Source organism: Grampus griseus, assembly GCF_964374135.1.
Source record: "Grampus griseus genome assembly, chromosome: X".
Lineage (NCBI taxonomy): Eukaryota > Metazoa > Chordata > Mammalia > Artiodactyla > Delphinidae > Grampus > Grampus griseus.
Genome location: NC_138999.1, coordinates 111,335,413 through 111,347,181, shown reverse-complemented (window position 1 = coordinate 111,347,181; position 11,769 = coordinate 111,335,413). Strand labels below are relative to the sequence as shown.

The window sequence follows — 11,769 nt, the reverse complement described above, 5'->3', positions numbered from 1 at the left end:
CCTAAATAGACATTTCTCCAAAGAAGATATACAGACTGCCAACAAACACATGAAACAATGTTCAACTTCATTAATCATTAGAGAAATGCAAATCAAAACTACAATGAGATATCATCTCACAACAGTCAGAATGGCCATCATCAAAAAATCTAGAAACAATAAATGCTGGAGAGGGTGTGGAGAAAAGGGAACCCTCTTGCACTGTTGGTGGGAATGTAAATTGATACAGCCACTGTGGAGAACAGTATGTAGGTTCCTTAAAAAACTACAAATAGAACTACCATATGACCCAGCAATCCCACTACTGGACATATACCCTGAGAAAACCATAATTCAAGAAGAGTCATGTACCAAAATGTTCATTGCAGCTCTATTTACAATAGCCAGGACATGGAAGCAACCTAAGTGTCCATCATCGGATGAATGGATAAAGAAGATGTGGCACATATATACAATGGAATATTACTCAGCCATAAAAAGAAATTGAGCTATTTGTAATGAGGTGGATGGACCTAGAGTCTGTCATACAGAGTGAAGTAAGTCAGAAAGAGAAAGACAAATACCGTATGCTAACACATATATATGGAATTTAAGAAAAATAATGTCATGAAGAACCTAGGGGTAAGACAGGAATAAAGACACAGACGTACTAGAGAATGGACTTGAGGATATGGGGAGGGGGAAGGGTAAGCTGTGACAAAGCAAGAGAGAGGCATGGACATATATACACTACCAAACGTAAGGTAGATAGCTAGTGGGAAGTAGCCGCATAGCACAGGGAGATCAGCTCGGTGCTTTGTGACTGCCTGGAGGGGTGGGATAGGGAGCGTGGGAGGGAGGGAGACGTAAGAGGGAAGAGATATGGGAACATATGTATAACTGATTCACTTTGTTATAAAGCAGAAACTAACACACCATTGTAAAGCAATTATACTCCAATAAAGATGTAAAAAAAAAATTATACTAAGTGAAAGTCACCGAACACAAAAGGCCACATGTTATATGATTCCACTTATATGAAATGTCCAGAATAGGTAAATCTACAGAAATGGAAAGCAGACTGGTGGTTGCCAGGGACCAGGAGGAAGAGGAAATGGAGAGTAGCTGCTCAATGGGTACAGGGTTTCATTTTGGGATGATTAAAGTTTTGGAACTAGATAGGGTTGGTGGTTTTACAACACTGTGAATGCACCAAATGCCACTGAACATTCCCTTTAAAATGGCTAATTTTATGTTAATTTCTTCTCAATAAAATAAAGTTGTAAGGAAAAGATGTGGAGACATATCAACCAAAACAAAACAAAAAAAAAGTCTAAAATTTCAAAAAAGGGGGAGGGGAGGGGAGGTGGGAAGGGAGCAGGCTGATGTTAAGAATCCTTACCACATTCACCACAAGCTGTCTGAGCCTAGTGAAGCCACACTTCTCTACTCTATGGTTATACCTGCTAACTGGAAAGGTTACTGCAAGGGTTTTAAATATCTCACAAAGACTGGAATTCTAGAATTGCCTTCCTGGCCATTTCATCATAAATTGGGGTCACAAATTCAAGGGCCAAATTTATGAACCCAAATTTAGGATACATACTCTGGTTAAGTACCAAAAGTACCAAGTATACTCCCAGGGACAATGGATTTTGCTCAAAAATCCAGGACATTTAGCTGTTAAAAACTACAGCTCTCTCAATGTTTCTAACACTCAAGGGATTAAAAGAACTCATCCTCAGATATTTTACATATAGAAATAGTAAAAGCATAACTGAATTTCACTGCATTTTAAAAACACAGCTCAGGGGCTTCCCTGGTGGCGCAGTGGTTGAGAGTCCACCTGCCGATGCAGGGGACGCGGGTTTGTGCCCTGGTCCGGGAAGATCCCACATGCCGCAGAGCGGCTGGGCCCGTGAGCCATGGCCGCTGAGCCTGCGCGTCTGGAGCCTGTGCTCCACAACGGGAGAGGCCACAACAGTGAGAGGTGCGCGTACAGAGAAAAGAAAAACAAAAACAAAAAGGAAACACAGTTTATTTCCAATTCTACCATGCAGCTGAACAGGCTGTGGCTTCAGTGATGCCTGTGGTCACTAGGATTAGAGGACTCCCGGTCCCGGGAGTGCCGGGCCCTTTTATGCCTGTGAGATTTATCTTGACTCCTACTTCTACTTCTGTGACTACGCCCCTCAGAGCGCCCACTGTGCCAGCTGCAATGTGCGTCTGAGCTTCGACCTCTGTCTCTATCTCTGTTCTTGTCTTCTCTCTCTTCCCTCCTGCTTGATGACTTGTGTTCGTGCTTGGGCTTCTCCTTCCTCAGCTCCCTCTCTCGGTCCTCTGTTCCACCACAGCAGGTGGCCCTGATCTCAGGGGAGCTGGGGTGGGGCTTCCACACCTCCCTGGACTCTGACTTCTGACCCCTCTCTGAGTTCTTGCCACTGTGCTTTTTAGAGCCAGGGTCATCCTTTTCCTTTATCATCTTGCTTCTGGGCAATGAAGAGGAGGCTGGCTGCTCTGCCTGTACCTCCTGGTCAGTCTTCTCTTTTTCTTTCTTTCTTTTCTTTTTTTCCTTTCTGTCTGGAGGAAAAGAAGGGCAAAATAAGAAAAGGAAGATGGAAAAGATGGAGGACATGCAAAAGGAAAGCATCCTTGGCAGCAGCGTGAAGCAGTCACAGTCTCTACTTCCAGAAACGTGCCCCCGAGAAGCCAAGCTGGATGTCTGTCACCCTTGATATGTCGAGTTGCTGTATAAGGCAACCCCCACTCTTAATTACTTCTTTAAAGACCCTACCTCCAAATACAGTCACATTCTGAGTTACTGGATGTGGGGGGCGGTTAGGACTTCAACATATGTATTTTGGTCACAGAATTCAGCCCATACCATTAGCCTTCTGCTGATACCTCTCCTTTCCCAATTAAAGTAAGCTTCCCCACACCTTCCCCCTTCACACTTAAGAACTGATTACCAACTCTCAGTGAATGCTAAGAAGAGCAAACACTAAGCCTACCCAGAATCTTCTCTTGGGCCTTAATGCTTTACCTTTTTTGTGTTTTTTGGTGGGTTTGCCATCTTCAGAGCCCTCAGATGAATTCAGTGAGGGAGTGTGAGCCCCGCAGCCCCTCTCCTGCAGCTCTCTGGTCACATCATCCATTTCTTCTGAGTCCTTAGGAGCCCGATAGTTAGACACATGATCCACTCGGATAGTTCTTCCTTTGATCTAAGACAGACAGGCAATGCTTCAGCAAAGACAGCCCTCCTATCTAACTATTTGAACCCAGCTGCAGAAATCCATGGTTTGAACCATACCCATTACCCTCCCGCTATTCTATTTCTCGGGAAATCTTGAAAGCAGACCTGCCCAACTGGTGTGTCACAGCACATATCCCTACACATTAATTCGCTCAGCCCTTGGGGCAGCCAGGTGGGGCCTGGCGCAGCTGGAGCCCCCAGGGCAGTTGTACTAGGCAGCCTCATCAGTTTACCCCAGAGTGCCATACTAATATCTTCACGTTCTACGTGTGCCATGAAGTGAAAAGAGCCTGGGAAGTACTGCCCCAAAGCACAAGCAGCACGGAAAACTGTAAGAGTTCAGACGCACAAACAATGAATTACCCTCAATCTGTAACACCCACAGTGAAACACACCATGAAAAAGCCTGGCAGCAAGAGGGAATTCCTGAAATTGAGCTCACTGCTACAGCTGCTTTCCCGACACAGCAATTAGGACAAGGCCAAAGCAGACCAATAGTTGGGAGGGGGGAAGGAATCTAGAAAGGACTACTTTTTTTTTTCTTAAGCCCTCACACCTTGCTCTACCCCCACCATACTGGAACAACTGGCTCACGCTGATACTATCGCTGCAAAGCACAACTCTCCAGGTGAACAACAAAAAATTGACCCCTTACTTAAAACAAAAACATTCAGGCAGATACAGACTTATTCTATAGACAAAGCCATCTGAAATTTGAAATGTCTGGCTTTTACTGTTCCATTCAAGAGCAAGTTTTTACTCTTACCTTTAAGCCTGAGCACTTTCTATCATCAATCTTATTCCCCATTTCAAAACATTTTTGAAAACCTTCCCTTTATGGTGACTCCCTTTGACTGCCGGCTCTCTTAAAAATCAAGCCTAGAACCTTTTTCCACCCTGTCCTATAATCTCCAGTTGTTCCACACTGGTGCAGTCAGTGACAAACTCTCCAAGTCAAGAGTTACCCCTCTGACCTGTGACAATGCTCGTTCAACGGCAATGCTTTTCCTAAACAAGCATAGGGACCACGTGGAGCACAGATAAGCCTGACTTGCCCCATCCCCTTCTCTTAGCCAAACGTCTCACTTACAAGGGTGGAAGAGAGAGGGGATCAGAGGAGAGAAAACTTCAGAATGAGTTACTTTTGTAGAATTTGTCATCAGATTTTAACTAGAGAATTTCCAGGGCCCAGTACTGCTAAGTCAGTGGAGACATATGACAGACATACATGGCTATGTCCTCAGCCATGAAACCATGATGGAGCCCCAAATTTCCTGACACAGGACAGCATGGAAGAGCAGCATTTGCTAGTCTCTTTGTTCTCCAGTATACCAGAAATGAGACTGGAGTGTGAGGAGGGAAAGGTGAGAAATAGAGGCCTGGTTGGGTGCCGGGTAAAGGGGAGTGGGGGGTCATGGTACCTATGCTCCTGAGGAGATGGTTTGCTAAGAGATGGGTAAAAGGAACAAGTGCTGGCAGAGTCATGAGCCAATGGAATTATTTTCTGGGATCATTTCCTGGTCAATATGTCCCCAAACCTCTGCAACCCTCACAACACACCCAGCTGACCAGTACTGCCCTTGAGCCTGTGGCTATCAGGTGGGAAATGAAACTGAAGCCCTACATGAAGGAAAAGTTCTGCTTAGTAAGCATACTCACCTTGATCCCATTAAAATTGTCAACAGCCAGAATTGTGCTCCTCTGGTCTTCATAGCAGAGGAAACAGAATCCTTTGGATTTCCCAGTCTTCTTGTCCCGTACCAAATTAATGTTAACAATTTCGCCATATCTATTTATTTTATAAAAGAGTAAGACACTATTGATTTAAAATGCAAAAACTTTCAGATTGGATGACAAAACAAAATTCAAATAATATAGTCTGTACGGGAGACACATCTAGAACAAGATGACAACGAAAGGTTAAAAATAAAAAGTTAGACAAAGATATATCAAGAACACCCAATTAAGAAATGGGTGGTAGTATTAAGATCAAAGATGACTTCAAGGCCAACAGAAAAAAACATTTACATGTGACTAAGAGGGCTCTTTTGCTCTGAAAAAGGTCCTAATACATAACAAAAGTCATGAAATTTTATGCATAAATCAACAAATCAAAAATTATAATTAAAAATAGGATGAGCAAGTAAGAGTGAAAGTATGAGAGATTTTAACACACCACTTTGAGTTCATAACACATAAAATTGACAAAAATAGGCCAGAGGAATTAATTAATATAAAATTATATAATATAAATACAAATAAACATATAACTAATAATATAACAATTATATTGTTAAAAATATTAACATCAGACTAGTATATGTACAGATATATTTGATTGTACAAAAAGATGAGTTTCTTCTCAAGAATCCATGAAACACATATTAAAATTGACTGTAGACTAGGTCTCAAAGTAAACCTCAATCATCTCCAAAAACAGCACAGACCATATTCTCCAACCACAATGTTAAACTGCTGGAAATAATATTTTAAAACAAAAAATACCCTACCTAGAACTTGAAACCTATTCTCCAAGCTAACAACTGGATGAAAGAGAAAGTAAAACAAAATAAAGGAAAGAAATCAATGGCAGACTCTTTAGAAAATAACAAAAATGGGAATATATACCAAAATTTATGGGATGTGGCTAAAACCACACTCAGGAAAATCTGTAGACTGTACATCCCCTAAAAAGTCAATGTTACCATAACATAATTTAAACATATGAATAAATGAATGCATAAAAATTTAAAAAAATAATTTTGCATAGTAAAAAGATCATAATAACAAAGTCAAAAGTGAAATGACAAACTAGGAGAAAACGTTTGAAATTTATATCACAGATTAAGGACTAGAAAGCCATTTTTTTCCTTTTGCTATAAAAGACATTATCAGGACAACTGGTGGAGTTGAATAAAGTCTATAAGATTAGATAATAATACTGCAACAGTGTTGATTTCCTGAATTTGATCACTATACTGAGGTTAAACAAGAGAATGTACTTGTATTTTGGGAAATACACATTGAAGAATTTAGGAGTAAATGGGCATCATGTCTGCAACTGACTCTCAAAAGGTTAAAAAAAATATGTATAGGTGGCAAGAAATAATAACAAAGCATATGTGGTAAAATGCTAACATCTGGGGACTCCCAGTGAAGGGGGTACAGGTATACTTTATACTATTTTATAACTTGCCTGTTTTAAGCCAGAAATTATTTCAAAATAAAAAGTAAAAGAAAAAAGAATACAGGAGTTGGCTTGAAGGGACTACTACAGACCAAACTGGGACAATTTGAGCATCAAGAAATAAGAATAACAGCAATGTAGTATAACACATCAAATAAAAAAAAAGTCCACAGCAATACAATACATGATAAAGTGTTACAACAATAAGTTAATACCCTTAACACATGAACAGCTCTTGTAAAATCAGTAAGAAAATGAGGAATACAGTAATAGGGAAAAAATAGGCAAATGATATTAATAGACAATTTACAAAGAAAAAGAAATAATAAGGGCCTGTAAATCTATGAAAGGATGTTCAACCTCCCTGATGATGAAATAAAGGCAAAGTAAAATAATACTGAGAGGCTGTATTGCAAATATTTTTTTAAATAACGATTAATGATTTGGATTCAGAAAAATGACCATTCTAGTGAGAGTGGAAATTGATACCACCTTTTCAGTGGAAACTGAAATAACCTTTTCAGAGAGTAATCTGGCAATGTTTATAAAACATCTTAAAAATGCTACCATACTGATCCAGTAATTTCACTAAGGAAACCATCAGGGATGCATACAAAGATGTATACACTACAATGTATATTGCAGTATAATTTATAACAGCAAAATATTAGAAATAAGGCCCAACTTTGAAAAGAGGACAATAAAAACACCAAGATGTTAACAGCTTTTCCTTAAAGTACATTCTATTTTCTTCTTTATACTTTTTCTTTTTGCCAAATGTTCTTTTTTTTATAACTATAAATTTTTTTAAACATCTTTATTGGAGGACAATTGCCCCACAATGGTGTGTTAGCCTCCACCCTACAACAAAGTGAATCAGCTACACACACACACACACACACACACACACACACACACACACACACGTCCCCCCCCTCTCGCATCTCCCTCCCTCCCACACTCCCTAACCCACCCCTCTAGGTGGTCACAAAGCACCAAGCTGATCTCCCTGTGCTATGCGGCTACTTCCCATTAGCTATCTATTTTACTTTTGGTAGTGTATACATGTCCATGCCACTCTCTCACTTTGTCACAGCTTACCCTTCCCCCTCCCCATATCCTTAAGTCCATTCTCTAGTAGGTCTGCGTCTTTATTCCCATCTTGCCCCTAGGTTCTTCATGACCTTTTTTTTTTTTAGATTCCATATATGTGTTAGCATATGGTATTTGTTTTTCTCTTTCTGACTTACTTCACTCTGTATGACAGACTCTAGGTCCATCCACCTCACTGCAGGTAACTCAATTTCGTTTCCTTTTACAGCTGAGTAATATTCCATTGTATATATGTGCCACATCTTCTTTATCCATTCATCTGTTGATGGACACTTAGGTTGCTTCCATGTCCTGGCTATTGTAAACAGAGCTGCAATGAACATTTCGGTACATGACTCTTCTTGAACTATGGTTTTCTCAGGGTATTGCCAAATGTTCTATAATGACTATACATTACTCTGATAATCAGAAAACAAAATACTTTTTGAAAGCCACTGTTATCAATCGCAAAGGCAATCTTCATGGAGAGCAAAGTGTATAGCCAGAACAGAGAACTGGAATAAACACACACACTAGCTGTGTGATATAAACACACTCAATGCAAATAAGACAAAAACAGCTCCCAGATGGAAGGCTGGATCAGGGAGAGGTATCACAAAGGAGTGGAAATTATAGGCTGTACCTGCTGTGAACTTCCCAATAACCAGGAGTTGGAGGAAGCAGCCTCTGTCCCTCTCAGGGCCTTCTACCATGGCCGCCTTCTTGTTGTTGTTGTTGTTGTTTTTGTTTTGCTTTTTGTTTGTTTGTTTGTTTTGCGGTACGCGGGCTTCTCACTGTTGTGGCCTCTCCTGTTGCGGAGCACAGGCTCCAGACGCACAGGCTCAGCGGCCATGGCTCACAGGCCCAGCCGCTCTGCGGCATGTGGGATCTTCCCGGACCGGGGCACGAACCCGCGTCCCCTGCATCGGCAGGCAGACTCTCAACCACTGCACCACCAGGGAAGCCCCATGGCCTTCTTCTTGCCCAATTTCTTTCCCATGGCCTTCTGCCCTATATGCTGCCCAACCATTCTGCCAGAACCTGCTGCCCCCTAAGTTGCCCAACCACTCAGCCAGGGCCCTCTGCCCACTGGAAGGCCCAACCATGCCCTGCCATGGCAATGACTCTGCCAGGGTGTGCTAGCCGTGTTTGCTTGCCCAACCTCTTTTACCAGGGTCCTCTTCCCCTGAGGGCTACACAGCCCAGGGGTCATGGCCCTCTGCTCCTGTGAGCTGCCAAGGCCCTCTGGCCCTATGGACTAACTACTCTATGTAGCTCTGGGGTTGTGCCCAACCCCTCTCCTACCAGCTGCCACTACTAGTGTGAGCTGCCAAGACCCTCTCCCACCCAGTGCTGCTGCTATCATCCCATAGCAGAATGAAGAATATAAGGTTCTCCTAGACATTCTTATTCCTCAGCAGCCTGTGATTCTCAGCCTCCGGTTAGAGACTGGCTCTGCTCACTAACCTTACCCTAATCTAGAAACAAAGCAAGCAAACTATTGCCTAAACCTGTTGTTTTCCCAATTTCTCTGTGCTTTGCCCTAATCCTACAATGCCACACAGGTGTGGGCCCAGAAGGGCCCCGTGATCATGAGTTACCACGGGTTTGTAGGAGCCCGAAGAGATGGGCCAACACAGTACCTTCCTGGGAGTTCCAGCCTGTTCCAGTGTAGGCCTCACTGAAAAAGTAATAAAAATAGACCAGAATCCCCAAGACAGCCTCCTAAATCATCCAACTTCTTGGATCTTCCACATTGGGAGAGTACCAGCACCATGTCCTGGGACTGATCTAAACTAGAGCAGAAGCTCCAGCCCTCCCTGTGCAGGGAGGCCGGTCAGCCTAGAATTAAAATAAATGGTTTTTGTGATGCCATAAAATGCATTATGGAAGCAAACTATGCTCATGACTGAGAAGGCAGAAAATGAAAGGGGACTTACTGTGAGAACACACAGATGATGTCCCCTTCAGTCAGCTCATAAGGAAGCCCTCCTAGAAGAAAAAAACACATTTCAGTTCAGCAAACATTTACCAAGTGTCTACTATGTGCCATGCATGCTTCCAGCTAGGCACTGGGGGTGCAAAGAAGAGTAAACAACAGGGCCTGCCCTCCAAGAACTCACAGTCTGATGCAATCACAGAAACACATAGAAGATGTAGCAGTAGTACAGAAAAAACAGTGATTAACTCTGAGTGGAAAGATCAGGGCCACCCCTAACCAAACTAGTCCTCCTCACACCCAAAATCTTCTGGACAAAGCAGATAGTTTCCAGCACAAAACTTGGATTCCATAAACATATCGTGAACTCATGTGCTCTTTATCTACAAATTCAACAGCTAAGATGCAAAATCAGTTTAAATATGCAAATATTAACCCCAACTCACACAGACTAAGGATTATAAAGTCAATTGTTAAGCATTTCATAGGAAATAAATTCCCCTGCAAATGTTTCCTTCCTCATCAGTAGAATGGGGATATTAGTACTTTCTTCACAGAATTTTTATAAGAATTAAATAAAACAATGTTTATAAAATGCTTAGCACAATGTCTGGTGCAATAACCTCTTTGAATAACCTGTCAAATTACTGGATGTGACACAAGTGAATACAGAGATGGTGATATGACCATGGATAGAAGGCAGGAGCTAATTAGATGAGGAAAATAAATTCTGAGGGAAGGGGAATGGGGCGGGAGGGAGTTGGCAGTAATATGGGATAGGGGCTAAGACCATGAGTTCTAAAATCCCATAGTTCTGGCTGTTTCACTTACTAGCTATTGGAAGGAAGTCTATTAACTTCTCTGCACCTCAGTTTCCTTAGCTGTATAAATGGGGGGACGGGGGTGATAAAAATGGTCTCTGAGGGCTTCCCTGGTGGCGCAGTGGTTGAGAGTCCGCCTGCCGATGCAGGGGACACGGGTTCATGCCCGGGTCCGGGAAGATCCCACATGCCGCGGAGCGGCTGGGCCTGTGAGCCATGGACGCTGAGCCTGCGCGTCCGGAGCCTGTGCTCCGCAACGGGAGAGGCCACAACAGTGAAAGGCCTGCGTACCGCAAAAAAAAAAAAAAAAATGGTCTCTGAGAAACCAAGTGGCACGATTCTTAGCATAGTGGATGACAAGCAGTACCTATCAAGAGCACTGACTTGGCAGAGAGAGAAAACTAGAAATGGGGGAGAGAAAAGACATGCAAAACGGATTCACAGGCAGAGAGCGGAAGGAAATAAAGTGAGTGATGAATGTCGGGAGGACTGAAGGGCGGGAACGCTGAAATGTTAGGGAGCAGGTCAGGAGAGAATGAGGAGCCCTACGGGAGAAAGATGTGGGCCTCACCCAAGAAGATCCAGGCGCTGTCCTTGTACTCGGAGTGCCAAGACACCTTCTCCGCTACCCCCAGCTGGACCTCACGCTCATTCAGCTCGTTGATCAGCTTAACCTTAGTTAAAGGGCTGCACAGGGCGCGAAAAAGCGCACAAGTAAGCGCGGCCCGGCCTGAGGTAAAGGAGAGCAAAACTGGGGGACTAATTTTCTAGTCTCCCCGCCTCTCCCGCCCCTCAGCCCCGGTAGGCCACCTCCGGCTGCCCGTCCCCGACACCTCCCCTCAGAGGGAAGCTCTGGGGCCTTACTTCATCTCTGCAGGTTCACGCTCAGAAGCTAGGAACAGCCTTCACGCTCAGAACCTAGGAAGAGACTTCCGGGAGAAGCCGTAAGACACATGCGCAGCCCCAGCGCCGCGCGCCCATTGGTCTCCGCGGAACTTGCGCCGCGCCGGAAGAGCGCAGCCGCGCGCCCATTGGTCTCCGCGGAGCTTGCGCCGTGACGGAAGAACGCAGCCGCGCTCCCATTGGTCTCCGCGGAGCTTGCGCCGCGCCGGAAGAGCGCAGCCGCGCTGCGGACGCGGCGCCTGCGCACTAGGTCGAGAAGCCGCATTCCTGATCTGGTGAACTTGCTCCGTCAGAGTTTTTCTCTGTTCCCTCCCTTCCTTCCTCTGTGAAATTGGGCGAGAGTGTGAGCCTGGTCTGTTACAGGACTCCTAGCTCTTGGACGACGCCTGGCATTGATTGGGTTAGCTATAAATGTTTGCTGAATTAAGACTGAAAAAGGTGCCTGATACGGCGACTTGAGTCCCAGCCTTCGCTCCCAGGGCTAATTCCCACTCCATCCTTCACTCCAGCCGATTACTCACACGCACACCCCCATCAAATCATCCCTGTTCAGGAGTGATGGCAGAAAAGTGAAGAAGATACGTGAGGGGGTAAA

General features: G+C 43.8%; 1 protein-coding gene across 1 annotated transcript; it reads right to left on the bottom strand.

Moving 5' to 3' along the window:
• Nucleotides 1–2,045: 2,045 nt before the first annotated feature.
• RBMX2 (RNA binding motif protein X-linked 2) lies at nucleotides 2,046–11,186 on the bottom strand. Its single transcript, XM_082681298.1, has 6 exons — nucleotides 11,136–11,186; nucleotides 10,843–10,958; nucleotides 9,452–9,503; nucleotides 4,892–5,021; nucleotides 3,023–3,200; nucleotides 2,046–2,559 (listed from the first exon to the last, which is right to left on the bottom strand). The coding sequence occupies exons 1-6, from the start codon at nucleotides 11,138–11,140 to the stop codon at nucleotides 2,057–2,059; spliced, it is 984 nt and encodes a 327-aa protein (XP_082537424.1). The 5' UTR covers nucleotides 11,141–11,186; the 3' UTR covers nucleotides 2,046–2,056.
• Between the last annotated feature and the right edge of the window lie 583 nt (nucleotides 11,187–11,769).